Source organism: Colobus angolensis, unplaced genomic scaffold, assembly GCF_000951035.1.
Source record: "Colobus angolensis palliatus isolate OR3802 unplaced genomic scaffold, Cang.pa_1.0 Scaffold3, whole genome shotgun sequence".
NCBI classification, from domain to species: Eukaryota; Metazoa; Chordata; class Mammalia; order Primates; family Cercopithecidae; genus Colobus; species Colobus angolensis.
Window position 1 is genome coordinate 22,586,128 of NW_012116265.1, and position 26,121 is coordinate 22,612,248.

At 38.3% G+C, this 26,121-nt stretch overlaps 1 protein-coding gene across 4 annotated transcripts in view; it reads right to left on the bottom strand.

The window, feature by feature from the left end:
• Positions 1–26,121, bottom strand: part of SIPA1L1 (signal-induced proliferation-associated 1 like 1) — a 221,344-nt gene that overhangs the window by 89,267 nt on the left and 105,956 nt on the right. For all 4 annotated transcript variants that reach the window (XM_011949634.1, XM_011949633.1, XM_011949635.1 and 1 more), the window contains one exon: positions 21,852–22,040. In XM_011949634.1, coding sequence (XP_011805024.1) covers positions 21,852–22,040 — 189 coding nt within the window. The remainder of the gene's footprint in view (positions 1–21,851; positions 22,041–26,121) is intronic.

Here is a 26,121-nt window from a genome sequence, read left to right on the forward strand (position 1 = left end):
TTTTGCATTTTACCCCATCTTCCCTGGTATCATGGCCAGAAGGCGGCCACTGGGATAGCACAAACCATGAGAACAACCCAATTCTTACATTCTTATGAAACCTCTACTATTGCCTAACTAAATTTAGAAATTTAAAATAGTCACTATGAGGTATTTCATTGTGAAACAGTTCTTGAAGTGTGGACAGTGAACTCTTGAGCATCTCTGAGAACCTTCTTGTGGGGAGTGATGGATCATGACATCAAAACTATCTTCAAAACACTATTAAGAGTCAATCTGGTATTTTCCATGGACATATGCACTCATGGTGAGTCAAACTGCTGGCACTCTAGCATGAATCAAGCAGTGGCTCCAAACTATACCAGCACTCCTTGTATTCTTTTTCTCTGCTATACACCTGCCCCTTCCCCAAATAAAAATGCAATTAAGAATTTCCTTGATGAAGCAGTAAAATATTAACTTGTATTAAATCTAGAAACTTGAGCATATGCTTTTTAATATTCCATGTGATGAAATGGAGCGCACGTATAAAGCATCTGTTGCCTACTGAAGTGCTTTATGATACATTTCTCAAGGAAAAGCATTCGTTCAACTGAGTTGCAAGATGAACTTTGAGTCTTTTTCATAGAAGACTGGTAGGCAGAGTAATTTCTCCTCAAACCTACCTACTTCCTAATCCCTAGATCCTGTGAATATGTAATGTTAATGGTAAAGGGGAGCTCAGATTACAGATGGACTAAAGATTGCTAATTAACAGATGGGGAGAGTAGCCTTTATTATCCAGATGGGTCCAATGACTGAAAGATCCTTAAAAGTAGAAGAGGAAGACAAGATGATCATCAGAAAAAGACAACGGAGACAAAAGAGAAAAGACAATGGAGGCAGGGTCAGAGGGATGCAACACTGCTGGCTTTGGAGATGGAGGAAGGGTCACGAGCCAAGGCACATGGGCAGCCACAGAAGTTGAAAAGGTCAAACAGATTACCCGTAGAGCCCCTGGAAAGGACACAGCCCTATCAACACCATGATTTTAGCCCAGTGACACCAATATTGAATTTCTAACTTACAGAACTGTAAAATAACAAATCTATGTTGTTTTAAGGCACTGATTTAGGAATAATTTGTTATAGCAGCAATAAAAGCCTAACTAAAATCACTATTTTCATATGAAAGAACAAACAAGAGACGAACTATAGTTATGCAGGCTTGTGTATTTGGGAGATATTGTCTTGAAACTATAAACGGGAGCCTGTTACTTCAGGAAAAACAACTGACAATATTTTCTGACAATAATAGAATTTAAGCTCTAAAGCAAAACTTAAATTTTTAGAAACTTATTGCTATCACCATGAGCTTGAGAGCTTCCCAACACTTAACTCTTTTTCTAATAAGATCAATGGAATATTTTCATTATTGTAAACTAAGCAAATACTAACAAAATCTTCATAAGAGAACCAATTTTTCCAAATGACTGCTGCATGAAATTACAAAATCATGCATGAGTAAAAGATTCATTCAAGGCCAGGCATGGTGGTTCATGCCCATAAATCCTAGCATTTTGGGAGGCCAAGATGGGAGGATCACTTGAGGCCAGGACTTCAAGACCAGCCAGGGCAACACCTGTCTCTGTAAAATTAAGAAAAACTTAGGTGGGTATGGTGGCATGTGCTTGTAGTCCCAGGACTTGGAAGCTAAGGTGGGAGGATGGCTTAAGCCCAAGAGGTCAAGGCTATAGTCAGCCATGATTGCATGATTGTGCCACTGCACTCCAGCCTGGGCAATAGAGTGCAACCCTGTCTCAAAAAAAAAAGAAAAGAAAAGAAAAGAAAGATTCATTCAAAGTGCATGAAAGTCAATGAATTTTTAATTTAACAGAATACACTCATGAGTTTAGATTCCACATTGCTATTAACCTTTAAGAAACTACCATTTGTTGGCCGGGCACGGTGGCTCACGCCTGTAATCCCAGCACTTTGGAAGACTGAGGTGGGCAGATCACAAGGTCAAGAGTTTGAGACCAGCCTGATCAACATGGTGAAACTCCATCTCTACTAAAAATCCAAAAATTAGCTGGGCATGGTGGCGAGCGCCTGTAATCCCAGCTACTCAGGAGGCCAAGGCATGAGAATCACTTGAACCCGGGAGGTGGAGGTTGCAGTGAGCCGAGATCGCGCCACTGCACTGCAGCCTGGGTGACAGAGTGAGACTCCGTTTCAAAAAAAGAAGAAAAATAAAAAAACAAAAAACAAAAAAACAAACAAAAAAAAACCACATACACACACACAAAACTACCATTTGTTGAGTTTTGGTGTTATATCAAAGGAAAATATCCACAATTATCTAAAAGGGCCATATGAAAGTCCTTCTTTTTCCAAGTACATAAACTCTGTGAGGCCAGATTTTCTTCATCTACTCCAACCAAAACAACATATTGCAACAGACTGACAGCAGATGCACATATGTGAGTCCAACTGCCTTCTATTAAGCCAGACATTAAAGAGACCTGCAAAAACAATACTTTCTTTGCACTAGTTTTTCATTTTAGAAAACTTTTTTCACAAACATGTTACTTAAATAAACATGTAATTAACATGTAAAAATAACATTTTTTAATTTGTTTTCATTGTAATGTGATAAACACACAAAAAAAGTCTCATGAACAAATGCTCTTTGGGATCTTTAACTTTTAAAAGGGTGAAGGGACTCTGAGACGTAAACATCTGAGAACTATTGCTATGCTTTCTTTTGGCTTTCTCTAATGACTAAAAAAATCATCTAACTTTTCCTATTTTGATAACCTTTCTTCTGAAAATCAACATTTTTTTCCCTTTGGCTGCTTTTAAGATTTTCTCTTTATCACTGGCTTGAAACAATTTGATTATGATGTGTGTTGGTGCCATTTTCTGCATGTTTCTTATTCTTAGGGCTCACTGAGTTTCTTGGGTCTGCTTGCATCATATGCGGAAAATCTAGAACTATTATTTCCTCAACTACTTAGGTTCCTAACTCCTCTGGGGTCTCCAATTATATGAATATTAGGTCAGGTGAAGTTGTCTCACAGCACATTGATGTTGTTTTTTTTTTTTCTTTTTTTTGCAATTGTTTCTATTGCTATGTCATCAAATTCACTAATTCTTTCTTCCACAATGTCTAATCTGCTGTTAATTCTATCCAGTGTATTTTTCAACTCAGATATTATAGCTTTCATATCTATAAATATAAAACTTTTCTTTTTCCAGATTTGTACTTAATATGTTCAATCTTGGCCGGGCGCGGTGGCTCAAGCCTGTAATCCCAGCACTTTGGGAGGCCAAGACGGGCGGATCACGAGGTCAGGAGATCAAGACCATCCTGGCTAACACGGTGAAACCCCGTCTCTACTAAAAAATACGAAAAACTAGCCGGGCGAGGTGGCGGGCGCCTGTAGTCCCAGCTACTCGGGAGGCTGAGGCAGGAGAATGGCGTAAACCCGGGAGGCGGAGCTTGCAGTGAGCTGAGATCCGGCCACTGCACTCCAGCCTGGGCCACAGAGCAAGACTCCATCTCAAAAAAAAAAAAAATGTTCAATCTTTCTTCCTGCTACCTGAACATTAGAAAGACATCAAAGTCATTTTTGTGGTTTTAATTGTTTATTTTATCCCCTCCCCTACTACAGGTCATATGCTCCTGCCTTGTAGTTTTTAATTAAATGATTGTTTGTCAGACGTTATGAATACTACCTTGTTGGGTGCTGGATATTGCTGTATTCTTATAAAGTATTCTTGACTTTGTTCTGGATTCATAGTTACATTACTTGGCAGAAGTTTGAGCCTTTTAGTTCTTGCTTTTAAACTCTTGGTTGCAAGAGAGCAGTGTTTAGTCTAAAGATAATTCTGCCTCACTATTGAGGCAAAATCGTTCTGAGGCTCTACTCAATGCCATGTCAATTATAAAGTTTTCCAGTCTGGTTTGCAGGAGTTGAAACTATTCGCACTAGAAGTAGACTGTTTATGGCTCTCTCCTCCCTGATAGTCTGTGCTCTGTGAATTCTAGCCTCCCTGGACTCACATCTCAATCTCAATCAGGGAGGCCTCTGGCCTTCAGCTGGGTACCCTCTGCCTGTACTGTAGCCTGGAAACTCTCTTTAGGCAGAAAGCTGGTGCAATCTTAGGGTACACCTCATTTGTTTCCCACCTCCCAGGCAATCAATGTCCTTCAATGCCCGATGTTCAACATTATAAAAACTACTGTTTCACTGTTTTGTCTAGTTTTTGTTTCAGGTGGAAGGTTAAATGCAGTCCCTCTTACTAAATCTTAGCAAGATGCAGAAATTTGCCTTCAGTTTTTAAATCAACTTTATTAATGTATGATTTCTGAAGGGTAAATGCAAGCTGTATAATTTAATAACTTCTGACAAACCTCCAACACAATCAAAATACAGAACATTTCCATTACCCCAATAGCTCCTGGTTCCTCTTTGCAGTCCATTCCTGCATCTTCTAACTGCTTCAGGCAACCACTGTCCTAATTTTCTTTTTTCTTTTTTTTTTTTTTTACTATAAATTAGTTTTGCCTACATTTTAAAGAATTTTTTTTGGTGTAAAATTCATTGTGAGGGTTACTCTTTCGGCACTTTAGAAATGTCTTCTGGCTTCTACTTTATTTATTTATTTTTAGATGGAGTCTCGCTCTGTCACCCAGGCTGGATGGAGTGCAGCGGCTCAATCTCGGCATACTGTAAGCTCCGCATCTGGGTGCACGCCATTCTCCTGCCTCAGCCTCCCAAGTAGCTGGTACTACAGGCACCCGCCACCATGTCCGGCTAATTCTTTTGTGTTTTTAGTAGAGACGGGGTTTCACCGTGTTAGCCAGGATGGTCTCGATCTCCTGACCCTGTGATCAGCTCGCCTCAGCCTCCCAAAGCTCTGGGATTACAGGCGTGAGCCACCGTGCACAGCCTCTACTTTTTCTTTAGGCTTTACAGCCCAGCAAATGTTCAACAGTCTTGTTGTTCTTTAAAGGTATTTTTCCTTCTGGCTATTTTTAAAGATTTTTCTCTTTTTCTTTTATTTTCAGCAATTTTTACTATAAGCCTACATTTGATTTTTTTCTTTTTATATTATCTTGCTTAGGGTGGACAGAGCTCCTTGTTTCTATCTTAATGCATGCTTTTCATCAGTTCTGGAAATCCCTACCAGCATTTCCTCAAACACTGCTTTTATTCCCAAATAATGCACAAATATCTCTTCTTCTGAAAATCCAATCATATATATATTTTGCTGTTACCCACATTCCTTTCAGACATTTTTCTGTATTTTTCTATGTTTTCTTGTCTCCATTCTTTAGTTAAAAATTTTTCTGGTAATCGGTCTTCATCAATTCTCTCTCTTCTACTGTGTCCAATATGTTCTTAAATGTAGCTACTTCTACATGAATCTAACTTTAGGGGATTTTTAGTTTTAGAGTTTCAATATAGGCTGGGTGTAGTGGCTCACGCCTGTAATCCCAGCACTTTGGAAGGCCAAGGCAGGTGAATCACTTGAGGTCAGGAGTTCAAGACCAGCCTGGCCAACACAGTGAAACCCCGTTTCTACTAAAAATACAAAAATTAGCCGGGCATGGGGGCACATGCTTGTAATCCCAGCTACTTGGGAGGCTAAGGCACAAGAATCACTTAAACTCAGGAGGCGGAGGTTGCAGTGAGCCGAGATCACACCACTGCACTCCAGCCTGGGCAATAGGGTGAGACTCTGTCCCAAAGGAAAACAAACAAACAAAAAAAACGAATTTCAATACAATTGTTTTACAGATCTCAGTTCTCCAGTAAGCCTTGAATTCAATTTGTAACCTCCAAAGCACTATATAAAAGTTCTGATTTGATCTGATGACTGAAAGCTCTGATCTGTCTCCTTTTTATCTGCTGTTTTATGCTAGATGTAAAAGCCTCAAGATTCTTAACCTATCAGCAAATGTCTAAGGGAAAAAGCACTGTAAGATACTGTTAATCTTGATAGACAACAATTTCTCAATTTTTTTTTTCTTTCTAGATCAAGCACTTAGTGCCACATCTAAGAATTCTTAACCAAGCTCAAGGTCTCAAAGATTTTCTCCTATGGTTTTCTCAAAAAAATTTAATACTTGTAGATTTCAACCTATGATCCTTTTGAATTAATTTTAATTTTTGATGCTTAAAAGTCAAGGTTTAGGCTGGGGGCCTGGTGGCTCACACTTGTAATCCCAGCACTTTGGGAGGCTGAGGCAGGCAGATCACTTGAGATCAGGAGTTTGAGACCAGCTTGACCAACATGGTGAAACCCCATCTCTACTAAAAATACAAAAATTAGCCGGGTGTGGTGGTATGCACCTGTAATTCCAGCTACTCGGGAGACTGAGGCTAGAGAATCGCTTGCATCTGGGAGGCAGAGGCTGCAGTGAGCCAAGATCACGCCACTGCACTCCAGCCTGGGCAATAGAGCAAGACTCAGTCTCAAAAAAAAAAAAAAAAAAACCCTAAAAAAAGTCAAGGTTCATTATTTTGTTTATGAATGTCCAGTTGTCCCAACACTGTTGCAAAAGCCTATCCTTTCTCTACTGAATTGCTTTTACACCTATGCCAAAAATGAGCTAGATATATTTGTGTGGGGCTATTTCTGGTTTCTCTATTCTGTTCCACCGATCCATTTGTCTATCATTCCAGCAGTGCCACACAGTCTTGACTACTGGAGCTATATAACATGTCTCAAATTCAGATAGAATAATTTCTACCACATTAATTCCTCTTTCTCAGATTGTTTTAGGTATTCTAGTTCCTTTGTTTTTTCACGTAAACTTTAGAATAATCTTGTCTATAACTACAAAAAAACCTTGCTGGAATTTTGGTAAACATTAAGAAGTTAAACTTTGTATCAATTTGGAGAAAACTGACATGATTAATGTATGTTGACTCTCTCCATTTGTAAATATAGTATGCCTCTCCATTTATTTAGCTCTGGTTTCTTTAGAGACAGGACTTAATCTGTCACCCAGGCTAGAGTGTAGTCGGATGATCACAGCTTCTGGCATTCTTGAAATCCTGGGCTCAAGCGATCCTCCTGTCTCAGCTCAGCATCCTGAGTAGCTGGAGCTACAAATGCACACCACCATGCCCGGTTAAGTTTTTAAAATTTTTTTATAGAAACAGGATCTCACTATGCTGCCCAGGCTGGTCTTGAACTACTGGGTTCAAGCAATCCTCCTTCCTTGGCCTGTCAAAACACGAGGATTACAGAAGTGAGCCATCATGCCCAGCATTAGGGTTCTGATTCTTTCATCAGGGTTTTGTAGTTACCAAAATACAAGTCCTATTCATGTTTTGTTAGGATGCATGCCCAAGCTTTTATGTTTTTAGATGGCATCTCACTGTGTTGCCTGGGCTTGTCTTGAACTACTAGGTTCAAATGATCTCTCTGCTTCCTGAGTATCTGGGATTACAGGCACAGGCTATCGTGTTTGGCTCCAAGTTTTGTTTGTTTGTTTAGGGATTGTATATGGTATATTTTAATTTCAGTGTTCACATATTCACTGAAAGAAATCTAACTGATTTTTGTAAGTTGATGTTGAATCATACAACCTTGTTAAACACATTTTGTAGTTCCAGGTTGTTTATCCATAGATTCCTTAGGGTTTTGCACACAGACCAACATGTCATCTGAAATAGGGAGTTCTATTTTTCCACTGCTGTATCTACACGCCTTTTCTTTTTCTTGCCTTACTGCACTGACTAGAACTTCTTGTACTATGTTGAATAGCAATAGTAACAGCACATATCCTTCCCCTTCTCCAGTCTCTCACCATTAAGAATAATGCAAGCTATAGAAGTTTTGTAAATGTTCTTCATCAAGCTGAGACAGTTCCTCTGTATTCCTAGTTTTTATCATAAATAAGCTCAAATTTTATCAAATGCTTTTTCTGCATCAATTGATATTATCACATGATTTTTCTTCTTTAGTGTGTTAGTACGATGGGCTATATTAATTGATTTGTCAATACTGAATCAGCCTTGCATCTCTGGAATAAATCCAACTAGGTCATGGTCTACAGATTTTTTTTCTACTTTATTATATTTACTAATTTTTTTCAAGGAATTTTATATGTACATTCATGAGGGATGTGGTGAGTTGTTTTCTTTTTTCCTGCCTTTGTCTGGCTTTGGTATTAGGGTTTCATAACATGAAATTTAAATGTTCCTTATCTTGTATTTTCTGGAAGCAATTGTGCAGAACTGGTGATAATTCTTCTTTAAATGTTAGGTAGAATTCTCCAGGAAAACCATCTGGCCCAGTAGATTTCATTTTTGGAGTCTTAAAATTATGAATTCAATTTTTTCAATAATCATAGGGGCTATTCAAATACTGTTTCAGTTAGCTGAGTTGTGGCTGTTTTCTGAGGAGTTCTCCCATTTCATCTTGTCACAATTATATGTATTCAGTTGTATACAGTATTTCTTTAATACATTGTTGCTACTGGGGGGGCTGGTGGTAATATCTCATTTCATTTCTGATAGAGTAGTACCCCCGTATTCATGAGGGATATGTTCCAAGACCTTCAGTGGATGCCTGAAACCATGGATAGTACTGAACCCTATATAACTATATACTATATTTTTCCCTCTACCTAAAAATCTAGGATAAAGTTCTTTTTTTTTTTTTTTTTTAAGTCTCACTGTCAACGAGGCTAGCATACAGTGACTTGACCATGGCTCACTGAAACCTCTAACTTCTGGACTCAATTGATCCTTCTGCTTCAGCCTCTTGAGTAGATGAAACTACAGACATGAGCCACTAAGCCTGGATAAATTTTTTTTTTTTTTTTTATGTTTTGTAGAGACAGTGTCTCACTATGTTGCTCAGGCTAATCTCGACCTTCTGGACTCAAATGATCCTCCCACCTCAGCCTCCTGAGTTGCTGAGATTATAGGTGTGAGCCACTGAGCCCAACTCGATAAAGTTTAATTTATAAATCAGACATAGTAAGAAATTAACAACTAGTTATAAAATAGAACGATTATGACAATATAATGTAATAAAAGTTAAGTGAATGTACAATGTACTGCCCCTCTCTCAAAATATCTTATTGTATTGTACTCTCCTATTTTTAGACCACAGTTGACTGCAGAAAGAGAAACCATGAATACTGAGGAACTACTGTGTTGACAAGATTTGTATTGTCTGTTTTCCTTTGTAAGTCTTGTTAGAGGATTTTTTCTTTTCTTTTCTTTTCTTTTTTGAGACGGAGTCTTGCTCAGTCGCCCAGACTGGAGTGCAGTGGCGCGATCTCGGCTCACTGCCAGCTCCACCTCCCGGGTTAGAAGCTGGGACTACAGGCGCCCGCCACTATGCCCGGCTAATATTTTTTTTTTTTTTGTATTTTTAGTAGAGACAGAGTTTCACCGTGTTAAGCCCAGATTGTCTTGATCTCCTGAACTCATGATCTGCCCGTCTAGGACTCCCAAAGTGCTAGTATTACAGGCGTGAGTCACCGCGCCCGGCCTGAGGATTTTCAATTTTATCATCATTTCAAAGATTCAGCGTGCGCGCGCGCGTGTGTGCATGTGTGCACACGCACAGGATCTGGGTTTTATGAAAAAATAAACAAATGTAAAAACCCCAAAGATGTAGCTTTTTTTTGTTTTGTTTTGGTTTGTTTAGATGGAGTCTCATTCTGTCACTCAGGCTGGAGTGCAGTGGCGCCATCTCAGCTCACTGCAACCTCTGCCTCCTGAGTTCAAGTAATTCTCTTGCCTCAGGCTCTTGAGTAGCTGGGATTACAGGTGCGCACTACCATGCCCGGCTAATTTTTGTATTTTTAGTAGAGTCGTGGTTTTAGCATGTTGGCTGGGCTGGTCTCAAGTGATCCACCCACCTGATTGCAAGTCATCTGCCCACCTTGACCTCCCAAAGTGAACCACCACACTCGGCCAGATCTAGCATTTTGTTTCATTAATTTCTTCTAATGTTTTTCTATTTTCAATTTCATTGACTTCTGATCTATACCATTTCCATCTTTCGAGTTGCTTTGGGTTTATTTTGCTCTTCTCTTTCTAATTACATAAGGTTATGAGCTTAGATTACTGGTTTGAGATGTTTTGCCTTTTCTAATGCAGCGTTTAGTACTGTGAATTTCCACCTCAGCCTGCTTTAATTGTATTCCGCAATATTTCATATGTTGTCTTTTCCTTCCCATTCAGTTTACATACATTTTTCATTTCCCTTGAAGTGTTTTCTTTGACCCATTGGTTACTCAGAAATCTGTTTTTTAGTTTCCAAGTGCTTAGAGATTTTTCCATTATGTTTCTGTTATTTCTAGTTTGATTCCATTTTGATTAGAAAACATACTTTGTTATTTCACTTCTTTTAAATTTGAGGATGTTTACTTCATGGGACAGGATGTCTATCTTGGCATACATTCCATGTGCAACTGAAAAGAACATGTATTCTGCTGTTGTGAGTAAACTGCTTTATGTCAATTAGATCCTATCGGTTGATGTCGAAGTTCTATGTCTTTGCTGATTTTCTGTCTAGTTTTCCTTTCCATTGTGGAAGGAGAGGTGTTAAAATCACCAACTGTAATTGTGTATTTACCTATTTCTCCTTTTAGTTTCATCAGTTTTTTTCCTTCACATTTGCAGCTCTGTTTGATGCATATATATTTAGGATTGCTGTCTTCTTGGTGGATTGACTTCTTCATCATTATGTAATGACCCTTTCAGTCTGTTAATTTTCTTTGCTCTGAAGTCTAATTTATCTGACATTATTAAGCCACCATAGCTTTCCTTTGATTCACGTTTGCATGGTATATCTTTTTCCATTCTTTCCTTTCAACTACTTATATTTCAAGTAACTCTATAGTTTATATAACTGGATAATGCTTTTCAAAATCCACTCTGCCAATCTCTGTCCTTTAACTGGTATATTTAGATCTTTTGCTTTTAATGAACTAATTTCTGCATTAGAGTTTAAGTCTGTCATTTTATCTTATTTTTCATTTATTTTCTTTATCTCTTTCTGAGAATTACTTGAGTGCTCTTTAGAATTCCTTTCTGATTTATCTACAGTGCTTTTGAATGTATCTCTTAGAACTTAAGTTTTTTTAGTGATTGCTCTATGTATTACTATATATATCTTTATCTATATAGCTGATATCCACATGCATCATTTTACCAATTGAAGTGAAGTGTAGAAACTTTACCTCTCTTTACTCTCTTTACTCTTCCCCATGTATAAAACACTTACATTTTAAAAATTTTGTACATGTTTGAAAAGTACATTTGACATTGTTATAGCGTTTGCTTCAAATGGCAAAATAATTTAGGAAGCTCATTAAGAAAAGTATTTCCCCATATTTTTACTCTTCCCTTCTCTCTGAAGTTTCAGGATCGCCCCCCCCTTTTTTTTTTTTGAGATGGAGTTTCACTTTTGTTGCCCAGGCTGGAGTGCAATGGCATGATCTCAGCTCATTGCAACATCCACCTCCTGGGTTCAAGCGATTATCTTGCCTCAGCCTCCTGAGTACCTGGGATTATAGGTGCCTACCACCACACCTGGCTAATTTTTTGTATTTTTAGTAGAGACGGGGTTTCACCATGTTAGCCAGGCTCATTTCGAACTCCTGACATCAGGTGACACACCTGCCTCGGCATCCCAAAGTGCTGGGATTACAGGTGTGAGCCACTGTGCCCTCCCAAGATCCCTTCTTCTATCACTTCCTTTCTGTTTAGATAGCTACTTTTTAAGGGTAGGCCCACTGGTAACAAGTTCTCTTAATTTTCCTTTATCTGAGAATATCTCAATTTCATTCCTGAAGGATATTCTCCCTGAACATAGAATTCTGGGTTGACAGTTCTTTTCTTCTATCTCTTGGAAAATTATCATGCCACTTCCTTCTGGCCTCCATGATTTCTGATGAAAAATCTGTGATTCAAATGGTTCTTCCCTTATAGGTGTTTTTGTTGTTGTTATTGCTGTTGTTGTTTTTAGACGGAATTTTGCTCTTGTCACCCAGGCTGGAGTGCAGTGGTGTGACCTAGGCTTGCTGCAACCTTCACCTCCCGGGTTCAAGCAATTCTCCTGCCTCACCCTCCAAACGGGATTACAGGTGCCTGCCACCATGCCCGGCTGATGTTTTATATTTTTACTAGACACAGAGTTTCACCCTGTTGGGCAGTCTGGTCTCGAACTCCTGACCTCAGGTGATCCACCTGCCTCTGCCTTCCAAAGTGATGGGATTACAGGCATGAGCCACCATGCCCAGCCGTTCTTCCCTTACAGGTAACAAGTCATTTATCTTTTGCTTCTTTCAAGATTTTTTTTTTTTTTTTTTTGGTATTTAGTGTTCAAAAATTTTACTATGATGTATCTTGTTGTGGACTTCTTTGGATTTATGCCTTTTGGGATTTGCTAAGTTTCTGGCATCGGTGGGTCTATGCCTTTGGCCAAATTTGGTAACATGTCATTTATCTTTTGCTTCTTTCAAGATTTTTTTTTTTTTTTGTATTTAGTGTTCAAAACTTTTACTGTGATGTGTTTTGCTGTGGACTTCTTTGGATTTATACTGTTTGGGATTTGCTCAGTTTCTGTCATGTGTGGGTTTATGCCTGTGACCAAATTTGGGAAATTTCTTACCAAATTATTTCTTTGAATACGTTTTCAAGGCTTCCCATCTTTCTCCTCTTCTTCCAAGATACAATTGTTAAATATTTTATTGTAGTCCCACAAATCGTGAAGCTCTGTTCACTTGTTTCCCCCAGTCTACTCTTTGTTATTCAGATTTGGTGATTTCTATTTGTTTTATCTTCAAGTTCACTGATTTTTTCTTCTGTCCCTTCCATTTTGTCTCTGGGGACAGGGGCTTCTAGGGTATCTAGCCCACTGAAGTACCTTACATTTCAGAATTTATAATTTTTGGTAGACTGCTAATGGCCCATATCCAGGGTCCACTAGCATCCTAAAAACCTGTCTACTGAGTTTTACATTTTGGTTGTTCTATTTTTCAGTTCTAACATTTCCATTTGTTTCTTAATACCTTCAATTTTTTGCTAAGAGTTTCTGTTTTTTCATTTTTTAAAATCATGCTTGTGGCCGGGCGTGGTGGCTCACGCCTGTAATCCCAGCACTTTGGGAGGCCTAGGCAGGAGGATCACAAGGTCAAGAGATCGAGACCATCCTGGCCAAGATGGCGAAACCCCGTCTCCACTAAAAATACAAAAATTAGCTGGGCATCTCTACTAAAAATACAAAAATACTAAAAATACAAACACTACTCAGGAGGCTGAGGAAGAAGAATCGCTTGAACCCAGGAGGCGCAGGATGCAGTGAGCCGAAATTGAGCCATTGCACTGCAGCCTGGCGACAGAGCGAGACCCTGTCTCCAAATAATATAATAAAATAAAAATAAAATAAAATAAAGTAAAATAAAATAAAATAAATAAAAATCATGCTTGTAATTGCTCATTGAAACATTTTCATGATGGCTGTCAGAAAATCACTGTCAGAGAATTCTAACAACTGTGTCATCTTAGTATTGGCGTGTGTTGATCGAATTTTTCCCTCAAGTTGAGATTTTCCCAGTTGCTGGTATAAGCAGTGATTTTAAATTCTATTTTGGACATTTTGGATATTAATTTATGAGACTCTGGATCGTATTTAAATCATCTATTTAGCAGGCCTTCTTTATTACCATTCTGGTATAGAGAAAGGGACACTGCAAGGTGGGGTTGAACGTCAAGTTACCTCCATGACACCTAAGGGAAAGCAGCACCTCTGCATTGCTAGGCAGCAGCGAGAATTCCAGCTCCTTTCTGGGTCTCTCCTGATACCACCTTGGTTGGTATCAGGCATGCACGATTACTACTGCCCGTGTAGCTTTCACCCACACTTTGGTAAGAAGACCCTGTTATTGCTGGGTGTGCAAAAATGTCCTGACTCTCCATCAGGCCTCTTCTGATGCCACACAGTGGGGAGCTGGAGGAGTGCTTCATTACCACCCCACAGTGATGAAAGTTCCAGCTCCTCACTTGGCCTTCTCTAATAATGCCTCAGCAAGGATTAAGGAGGAGGGAACGCTGTGGGTTTGTTGTTGTTGTTAGTTTGTTTTCGTAGTGTGCAGTTGGAGTAGAGAAGTTCCTGCTTTACAGTTTTCTGTCTTGAGTTTGCCCTTTTTTTTTTTTTCTCTTGGTCCTTTTGCTAAAAAGAACAGACGTTTGGGGGAAATTTTGGCCGTGTCTAATAGGCATTTCCAGTTTGCTGACTTCTTCAGCCCAAGACTGGGATATACGAGCAAAGAGAAAACCCAGGGTCTGGGCTGTGGCATTCCTGAGATCTCAAGGCCCCTAACCAGCCCGCTGCTTCTCTCCACCTTTCAGATTCATTTTACGTTTGTTTTATACACGTGACCAGCAGGAAGAATACAGAGAAATACATCTATTCCATCTGTCCAGAATACAAAGTCCAAACATAGTTTTTAAAATATTTTGTTCAATTTTCCTGGTTATTCTCAATGGAGGCTGGTCTGCAATAAGCAACTTTGTCATTACTGAAAGTAAAGACCTTGGTCATTAAAACAAACAAAAAATTTCTTGTAATTCACATTATTTGCTTTGATTTGTTCTTCATATACATAACTCCCTTAACTACTTCCTGAAGATACATCTCTATACAGTCCTCCAAAAAGAATGACAAAGAAACTGGAAAAATTCGGTGTTGAGAGCAAAAAATGCCAGTTAGAAAATGTATACCCTCATTGGGAATTACTAACAAAAATCCAACTGCTTTAAAAAAATGACATATGGATACTAAGTAGTAAAGTTGTAAAAAAAAAAAAAAATCTGACAGATGCTTTCAAAATTATTTATATAAAAGTACACAGATATATTCTAACCTATTTTTATCTTTGGCATAATGTAAAGGAAATATTCCATACACACAATAATTTTATCTAATAATGTATTGTGCAAAATTTCTCACAAAGATAAAATGTTTCATACTGGCTATTAAGTTGATAATAAATGTACCTGATTTTTTTGACATTGAGATGAATTTTAATTCCACAGAAAAAAGTCTTCATTGCAGTACTGTTTGTAAGAGAAAAGGACTTAAATCTACACATAAATGCCCATCAATGGAGAAACTGATGAAATAAACTATGGTACAGCAGTACAACGAAATACTATGCAGTAGTAAAAATGCTGGGAAGCCTTTCTGTGTGCTGACAAAAAAATCTCAAAAATATATTACTAAATGAAAAAAGCAAGTGTCTACAGCCTGTTTTACTTTGTATAAGGGGTGAAATGCATGGAATACTATGCAGCCATAAAAAGGATGAGTTAATGTCCTTTTCAGGGACATGGATGAAGCTGGAAACCTTCATTCTCAGCAAACTATCACAAGGACAAAAAAGCCAAACACTGCATGTTCTCACTCATAGGTGGGAACTGAACAATGAGAACACATGGACACATCACACACTGGGGGCCTGTCAGGGGGTGGGGGGCTGCGGGAGGGATAGCATTGGGAGAAATGCCTGGTGTAAAGACAAGTTGATACGTGCAGCAAACCAACATGGCACTTGTACACCTATGTAGAAAACCTGCATGGTGTACACATGCACCCTAGAACTTAATTTTTTAAAATAGGGGGTGAGGTAAAGTTGCATATGCGTATTTGGTGGTATCTGCATAATTAAACAGAAATACAGAAACTAATAAGGTGATTAACTACGAGGCAGGGGAGAAAAGGGTCATAGGAATTGGCAGAAATCGAACCCCTGAATGTAAATATAGTTATACTGCTTTGATTTTGGGACCATTTGAAACTATTGCCTACTTCGGATAAATCCTATAGGAAAGCAATTAGTTTAACTTTTTATTTTAAAGCTGAATTTAAAACGCAATCCACAATTCGAAATCCAGAAGACTGAAATGTTTGCCACCAATTCTTGTGTCTTTCTGAACTGTGATCTGAGTCCTCACATGTGATCTCAGTCTTGCTGTGTTCTCTCACTGCAAACTGCAGTCCTACCATAGCCACATGTCTTCCAGATGCTAACACTATCAGTCCCATTAATCGCAGAATCTTCTCATTGGAAGGGACTCCATCCTGTCATCCAATCCAGTCTCAGCCAGGCAAAAGGACAGGGATGGGTCAGCACAGCGTGATCACTACTTGCGAACACACAAGACAAAGCTACAGATGCCACTGATTTCTTCCCCTGACTAGATGGCCATTGTGGATGTCTCCTTCCTGAAAATGTACATACGGATCCACCAGTTGTCTGGAATCAATTTGGTAGCCATCTGAACTCTAAACATGCATTAGCTAACATCATAATCTAAGAGATGATTAAAATTCTAGGAATGGCAATTGTTCTGCCAAAGCTTCATTTACAGAAAATCAGTTTTGGAAAAAATATTTCCCCTATGGGTCATTTTTCAAAATTAGCTGCCTGAATCAAAGAGAAAATGGCTAGTCAAACTCATTTATCTTCACAATAAAATAATGTGGCAAGGCAATGAATAGGCGAAGTCAGCAGAGAATTTCATTCATGTCCTTAATCAAAGGGTCAGTGCTATTCATTACCACATAAACATTGCTCATTTCCTTACATCCATTCTTGAGATATTTATTGCAGAGTTAAATTAAATATGATCACTTTCTCCCTTACTCTAACTTCAATAACCTGAAGGATAACTTCTTAAAATTTGAGAACCCAATAAATATTTTCATTTCCCTGCATTTTTAATAATCTAGAAAAACAGTGAAGATTAGTTAGGCAAAGTCATTACCATGTACATGAAACCTGACATTTCCTAATGAAAACAGAACTACCAATTTTCTCTACTGCAAACTAGCAACTGTTCCTTAAATATTTATAAACCAGACCCATTCCAATTTTATTTGGGTTTAACATATTACACTGAATACTGGGCACTGAGGTCTGCAGCAATATAATTCCAGTTTCTTCTCCCATTCATTGGGAGGGAAAGGAGGACAGGGTGGCTGATGTACTGGTTAAGAATACAGGCTCTAGAGTCTGAGTGCCTGGATTCAAGACCGGCCTTCACAGACTCTAATTGTGATTGGTCTTTGTGTCTCAGTGCTCTTAGCTATAAAACAGAAACAATAATAGTATCAAAGGGTTCTGATGATTAATTAAAATAATTCATGGAAACTGTTTCACACAGCGCCTGGCCTAGTCACTGTCAATAAAAACCACCTACTTTTATTACTCCCTTACATGTGCCTCACACTCCTGGCTGAGCGGGATTCCTTGCTCCCTCATGAACGCACTGTGTGCTTCTGTCCTTCCGAGCCTCATTCCTATTGTTCTGAGTATGGACCATGCAACTGCTTATTCCCTGGCCTAAGGAAATCTTCTTCCCCTCCAAGGCCCATCTCATTCTGCTCCAGTTAACCATTATGACTTGTCCCCATTGGCTTGTACCTCCATTGCTCTTTGTTTGCAATTCTCTTATTAGATTTATTATATTAACCCTGACATCTATGACAGTAATTTATGACCCTGTCTCCTTCATGGATAAGGACTATGTCTTACTAGCCTATTTTGTGCTCTACAGTATTTAACAACCTGCAGAGTCATACTTAAAAAGCATTTACCGGATTTGAAAGAGTCCTGCTTACTTGTGAAAGTAAGCATAATATATCAACTACAACAGAAGCTCTCTCATAGGATATGTATAAAGATTAAATGAGATAATGCATGTAAAGGGCTACTAATAAGTTATTATCTTATTATCAGCAGCTCCTATTTCTTGAATGTTTTATCACATGCCCAGCATTGTACTAAGGGCTTTACATGTGGGAACACCTTAAACCAGGGCTTGACATAATCATCTTTCATTCCCCTTGCACAGAGTAGATGAAATATAGGTATTTTTAAATGACTGTTGAAGAAAAATGGCTCTGATATGGCAAATTTAAAAGTATTTGAATTTTCTACATTATTTAAAAGTTGACTTGATTAAATAATAAGTTTCCTAATACTTCACAGTATAGTTTTTTAAATTATTTATTTATGTTTTTTAGAGATAGGGGTCTCATTATGTTGCCCAGGCTGGTCTTGAACTCCTGGGCTCAAGCAATCCTCCTGCCTCAGCTTCCCAAAGTGCTGGGATTACAGGTGTGAATGACACCACCCAGCCTATAGCATAGTTTTAAGCATCAAAATATTCCAATATTCTACAATGAATTCCTAGTTAGAAATAAAAAAAAATAAAGAAAAGAGATTTTTAAAAAAGAAATTAAAAACAAAGTAATTCGAGATCTGTAAATGGGATCTTGGAAATCTTAAAATTGAAGAGCAGTATTATGCAAATTTGTATCCAGTGCTCAGGACTATTAAGTGATAAAGGGTAAGAAAAATAGCTCTGGGAACTTCTGTATGCCTCAATCCCTTTGACTGTAAAATAGCCCAATAGCTGGAATCTATTGCACCGGGCTGCTGTGAGGATTAAATCAGATTATGCCAGTAAAGTGATTAGAACATAGTAAAATGAAACATGTATTTATGTCATTTGTTTTTATCATGAGATGCACCCAATTGTACTGTAAGTGAAGATCAAGGTGCATGGCAGTAAGAACACAAATTTTCTAAAGCATCAAGTGTTCTAAATTCTTATCAGTGTGAAAATATTAGCAAGTTATCTTTGTCTTCTCATTGCCATTTTAACAATTGACATGGGCATCAGTAGGGTGTGAAAGGCTGGGCGCGGTGGCTCACACCTGTAATTCCAGCACTTTGGGAGGCCGAGGCAGGTGGATCACCTGAGGTCAGGAGTTCAAGACCACCTTGGCCAACATGGTGAAATCCCATTTCTACTAAAAATCAAAAATTAGCTGGAGTGGTGGCACACCCCAGTAATCCCAGCTGAGGTGGGAGCACTGCTTGAGCCCAGGAGGCAGAGGCTGCAGTGAGCCAAGATCGCACCACTGTACTCCAGTCTGGGCAACAGGGACCCCGTCTCAAAAAAACAAAAAAAGTAGTGAAAATCCCAGAAAGGCCTCAGGATGGAGAATGCAAAAGACTGGATAAGCTACAAAGAATTAGTTCATTTTCTAAAATAAATTTCTTCAGGAATTGAAACGCATACTTCAGCTCCCACACATATATCATTGTCAAGTTAAATTAAAAAACAAATTATTAGATTTTTGTGCAGTGTTTTCTTTTATATTTAATAGATAAAATTGTAATTTGTTTTTCTGTTCACTTTAGTTTTTGATAGTGGTAAAATGAGGAATTAGAGCAGCAAAGATTTGAAAGGCAAAATGCCACAATATAGGACACAAATTATGTCTTCTTTTTCAAAGCATGGTTATGTAAAACAGTTAATAAAAACATAAAATATATTAAAAGAATCATTTAAACCAAATGTAAAAAGAGATTTAAAGCTCCTTCTGATGAGTCCAGTTTCCTGGTACCACACTGTGAATCTCTTTAAATATAAAGACACACAAAGCTGGAAATTTTAAAATATGACGACACAGATGGAAACTAAAAATGCTTTGCAATGATTCATATGCGCAATCCACTGCACTTATAAGCATTTCTTTTTTCAAATCTGTATTTGTAAAGGCACCAAAATAATCAGTTTCTCAGAATAATTCCAAGGCATTAATGAGATTTCCTACCAAAAAAAATTACTCCCAAGACTAAAAGCCTAAGTATGCATGTCATCTGCTTTATCTCAGTACAATCCAGGCTTTGACTGCTGTATGTATGGAGATAAACAAAGACAGAGGCCAATCCCCGGTGCTCTTTAGTCCAGACATGGAGTTGTTCATATAGAATAGCATGCTTTGAACCTCTAGATTCCACTGTGTAGTAAAAAACTACTGTCTAATAGTAATACTCTTGTTGAACAGGATGACATATTTAAGGCACTTACTTTCAAAGTAAAATTGAAGAGACTGACTTATTGCCAAATTTTAATTTTGCCTAGTAAAGATATTAAAGAAAACAACTATCATATATTATAATTAATAATTTACGAAGGAAGGGACATTTTAATACTTCCAAGAATAGGAAGGCCATAATTTCAAAATAATGGCCAGTTTTGTGAATTAAATAAACTTTGAGTCCAACTCTTTATAGTGTTCTTATCTTTCCCATGTGGATAGGACTATAAAATGTTTATCACAGATCAGCACCATCTGTGATCCAGCACTTGGCAATCACTAACAGATGACATAAAATGTGTCAGAAATCCTCATAATGTCTACAATTAGGGTATCCAATTTTATTTAATACAGTTAAAACAAAAGAAAATGGCAATATCTCCTGTACATAAAATAATCTGTTTTAATAGAAATTTCAAATGTTAAGTATATGACTATATTATCAATGTCTAAATGTTTTTATTCTCCTTGATAAACATAGTAGTAGAAATGGCTGAATCAATAAAGTTGGACCTAAACATCATTTTTCTACTCCTTTGTTAGAATAAATGTTCAGAATATTTACTGGAAAACAGCCTCCAAAATGTTGTTTATATGTCAGTAGTCTTTTGAAGCATTCAAAGGGCAACGAATTTTCACATTATGAACATGGATACTCACAGCATTCTTTAGATATATGTGTCAAATAGACATTAGCTGTGCATTATGAAAAGTGAAAGGGATAGAAAAAGGCAAAGATTAGAAAAGAGACACCTGGCCAGGCGCAGTGGTGCATGCCTGTAATCCCAGCTACTCGGGAGGCTGAGGCAACAGAATCGCTTGAACCTGGCAGGCAGAGGTTGCAGTGAGCTGAGATTGTGCCACTGCACTCCGCCTAGGTGACACAGTGAAACTCTGTCTCCCAAAAAAAAAGAAAAGAGACATCTAACTATTGCTTCATTATATATTCTTAGTGGCTGAATTAAAATAATAAATATACCTTAAAACCGATTTTTTTGGACTCCCATTCACTTTAATAAAATTGGAATTTTTGATAAAGGAAATTCTATCCAAATTTGTTCACAAAATGACATTCAATAGCTGGACCCTTCTGTGAAAAATGAACATAATGGGAAAACAAGAAATACATAAACTATCTGAACTCATTTTATTTTTGGAGGAATTTTTAAATGTAATGAAACTACTGCCACCCACTAATAGGATGCAATATGGCCAAAATGCTAAAAGAATTAAAGGAAGAGTACATAAATACATCATCTATAAAATTAGCCCAAATGCTGAAATTACTCTAAGCACAATGTGAAATGTTACATTCTTATATTTAAAAATCTTGGCTAGAATGTATCTTTGATGGTACTAATAGACTTGGAAACTCTAAGCTTTTAAGAACAGCACGGTGAAGTAGCACAGACTTTGAGGCAGACTATGTTTGCACCCTGGTTCCAAAACTTACTAACTGTGTGAAATTGGACTTATTACTTAATCTCTCTGTACCCCAGAGTCCTTATCTCTAAAATGCGAATAATAAGAGTACCTTTCTCACAGGGTAGGGAGATTAAATGAGATAACATATTTAAGGCACTTAGAAAAGGGACTTGCAAATATGCTCATTATTATTAATTATTATAACTATTATTTACTCTCAGACACTCAAAAAACGTACTGTACATATGGAAGATTATCAAAAGAATTCAACATAGTTTAAAGTGCCTTATTTATAAATTCTGACATACAGAATTTCATCAGATGAGAAATGTTCAGAGTTCAGAGTTAAGTAAAAACAAAATGAGTAATTGCAAAGACAGTGTCTTTCACAATAAAAGGTTATCAGTTTTCTCCATCAAAACAAGAAACATTAAGGTCTGTATTCTGGAAGCCTAGCAGGAAACCTGAGCAAGAATGCTCTCCTCGGAAAGGCAAACTCACCCCTTGTTCATCCAGTTTCATGAGCTGCTCTGTGACCTTGGGCGTGTTGAAGGCCAACCGCAGGCACTGGACATTGAGCTCGGGAACCACGTGCTCTAGCACTTCTTTGAGAGGCAGGCCTCTGGCCGTTGAGTGCTTGGCTGTTGATGGAATGGCATCCTCCAGGACGGAACCTCTCAGTGTCATGAGCTGCAAGAGAGACAGGTGCTGTGGTGAGGCTTCTGGGATGTGAGATGCCTGAACATATGTACACGCACTGCAGGCCTGGACTGTGGGGCTCCTCACAGAGCTAGGGAATGATTTTTGATGGGTAAAGCCAGTGAGGGAGAAACAATGAGAGAAGTGATGTAGGATACTGTCATATGAAAAATGAAATCAATGCTTTCAAGACAAGGGTGAGTCCAAAGGAGCACATAATCAAGACTTCTGAGGATATTTATTTAAAGACCAAAAATAACATTTCTTTAAAGAGATCAGTAAAGATCAAGGTCTCTATATGGCTATACAATGTCACTATGCATACTAATTAGGAAATTAAGAAGGCAGAATCCCAGAGCAATGTCTGAAGAATAAATACTTAGAGTTTGGATGTTATACTTCTTTGAATTGTAAAAAGGGAGACAGAAAGTTTTAAACTTTGTAATGCATGGCTGACAAGCATAAACTATTCATGTCACCAAATGCTGCTGCCACCGGGCAATCATCACCATCAGTACAACAGCACAGGCAACAGCAGCTGAAGTTACTTTAGATTTTCTCTTATTTCTTAAAATACCTTCCCTTCTTAAAATACCCACCATTAATACCTTAAGCAAAGACATTTTCCTACGTAATGATAATGTGTTGGAGAAAAGTTAACCAGACATGAAGCCTAAAGTAGTCTTAATTTCCAAATATGTCTACAAGGCAAAGTTGTTAACATAATTTAAATACTGTATGGGGAAAGAAGAGAAAACCCATCAAACTGAATACATTTCCACTTAGCAACAGGAGCTACAAAAGCCAGTGGAGGGCATGTTGAAGACTGACTGTCAAAAATGAGGGTGAGAGGTCAGAAAGACACAATGCAATCTCAGAAGGACAAGTATATCCAACAAAGCATAACAAGGTCAGGTCCTTAAGACAGTCCAAAGGCAGAGAATGGATCACAGTGGCTCAGGGCATAAAGAAAGGCCCCATCGAAAGGGATGGTTTTAGGAAGTGGCCATGAAATAGAGGAACAATTTCTATAACAAGAAAATGTCAAGAGAGAACATGAGCAAAGGTATGGAGATTGGGAATAAAGGGAGTAAGTGGGAAGGAGTGATTATTGTAGATGGACACAAAGAGAGTACAGGGAGAAACGGATGATGCAGCTGTGAGCTGGGGGTGCACAGAAGACCCTGAAGCTGACTGAGTGGTACACACCTCATTGGGCTCCTACAGGTCAGCTCAGGACTCATTCGTAGGGGGATGATGTATACTCAGAAATTAAGTTGCAAATAAGATGAACTGTGAGAGGAAGCAATAGAGGCAGAGAATGTAGTTAGAATGGAGGCCCTAACAGACTTCAGGCAAACTAGGCACGACTTAGGATTCGCAAGGAAATGGAAACCAAAGGAAGAATCACCAGGGAAGTAAAATCTAGAATCTAGAGAATGGGTGTCCAATATTTTGGCTTCCCTGCACCACACTGGAAGAAGACTTGTTTTGGGCTACACACAAAATACACCAATAGCTGATGAGCTAAAAAAAAAAAAAAATGACAAAAAAAATCATAATGTTTTAAGAAAGTTTATGAATTTGTGTTGGGCCACATTCAAAACTGTCCTGGGCCACATGCGGCCCTCCAGCCGTGGGTTGGACGAGCTTGATCTGTAACATTTGCCCACAGATGGGGTCAAGACAGATGGGAGAAGAAAAAGCAAAATTTATCAATGTCTTACTCTCAATAAAGGAAAAAGGTAACAGAAATATTTGCAGTCTATTCATTTGATGAGCATCTTTTTTCTTTCATTATAAACAATTTCTTCTCATATTAATAACAAGTATGTATTAATGTATAATTTGACACAAATGGTTTTTATTTTGTTTTTACATCATGGAAAATGGCTAACTCAGTTATTTGACTCTTTCCTTCATAAGATAATACATAGCTTGAAATAGGGAGCCACAAAGGCTAGGGGGTGTTCTCAATTTAGAAGCTAAGACCAAATTTGAGTCATTGCATCCTGAGCCACAGAAAGCAGCTAACTCATGAAAGCCAAAGCAGATGAGAAAAAGAATGGCTCATTTTTTACATCTGAATCACCAGTATTACTGATATTTTTCTTAATGACTTCCAGAAACAAGAATGAAGTGAGTCCTCATAAGTCCTCGTGTTCCTATGCTTAAAAACACTCACATGCCATAAAATTTTGCTCATAAACAAACTGCCATGCCTACAAAGGTATGTATTTTCTTTTATGTTTTGCAATGTTTATTTATACTAAAATGAAAGAGATTTGTTTGTATTTCTGTTATCTTGCTGCCGCTTACTGAAGTCACCAGAGTGTCACTGTCGTGTTTTCTTTTTTCTTGCTGTATTTATCTGCATGGGAAATTAGCAACATGAGAAGTCTCTGATACAAATTAAATCTTATTTCATTTGTATTAAGTAAATAGGTTTCAGTGAAAAGAGTGAAGGAACTATCTCTCAAAGTCCAGGAGCTACAGACCAGGACCAATATCTGGGAGCTACAGACCAGGACCAATATCTGGAAACATTTCTATCAAAAGTCTTATACAATATTACCATTAAACCAAATTTAGGGATTATTTATTACTAGAAAGAAAAAAATTATACAAAACCTAGTGGCAATTAATTACATAAACATTAGAGGGAGGAAGGAAGAAAGGAAGGGAGGAAAAGGAGGAAAGACATGGAGAAAGGGATGAAAGGAGACAGGGAAGGAGGGAAGCAAGCGAGAAACAGGGAAGCAAAGCACCATTTGACACATCAGACCCTCATGGGGCCTGCACTCCAGTGGACAGATTAAAAGTAAACAAAATGACTAAGTACAACAGAGAAGACAGTGTTAAATATTAATGAAAAATAAAGCATTTAATTGGATATGAAATGGGAGGGGAGTAGAAATCTTAGATTCAGTGGTCAAGGAAAGCCTCCGTGGTTTCTGAGTAAAGGCCAGATGGAGATGAGGCAGCCTGACAGAGAACACAGCAGTGGGGAGGGCCCTGAGTCAGAGGTGTCCTGAGGTGGCCCAGGGAGGAAGGAGGCCAGTGTGGCGGGAAAAGACTGAGCCAAGAGGAGTTATCAGGGATGAGGTGCAGAGAGATAACAGGGAAGCAGATGCGCATGATCTCCTAGGCTAGCAAGGACAGTGGCTGTTTCTCAGAGGGAGATGAGGAAGCTTTCAAGGATTTTGAACTGAGGAATGACGAGATCTGAATGACATTTCAAAGGAACACTCTGGGTCAAAAGGAGGCAGGGCTTCAGCATAGAAGCAGGGAGACCAGTTCTCAGAGCAAGACCAGGACCAGGACTGGGCAGTGAGGGTGGGAGTAGTAGTTGAGCTCTGGGCATACTGTGAAGACAAAATGAACAAGCGTTGCTGACAGACCAGATCTCAGGGTCAGGAAGCAGAAGATGGGAATAAAGTGTGGCTTTCATGGTTTCTGACCTGAGAAAACGCAATAATAAGAGTTGTCATGAAGTGAACAGTAATTTGAATGTAAAAAACAAGTGGTAATGGTTTTTTTTGAACACTGACTTGAATGTTTCAGTCAAAGGCTAAGGAAACAGACCCAAGGGACACAACTTATTCAAATGGGTTAGCTGGAGAACAGAATCTTATGACCACAGAATGCAAATAGAACATTTTGGGTCAAGGGAATAAAGCAGAAAGAACAGAGGTGGGAAAGGTAAGAGTTGGTGTGGTTCACAGACCATAGCAGAATTTAGGACAGAAACTCAGGTAGGACACAGGCACTGCGATCAGATGTAAGCAGCCTGCAAGACATGCTGAGAAGGGAAGCTCATGGAAACCACTGACAGCATCTGACTGAGAAAGAAAGAACTGGAGGAAACTTTAATCTCTGGTATGAAGGATGGGATGAGTAAGTGACAAGGAAATGAATTTAGGTGGATAAAAAAACAACACAGAAAAGGAAGAATATAATGGGAATTTAAATCAGAGTGGCCTTGGGAAGAGAAAAAGAAGATAATGGGAAAGACAAAAATACTTGGAAGTAAGATAACAGAGTATCACTAAAAACTGGTAAGAATGGCCAG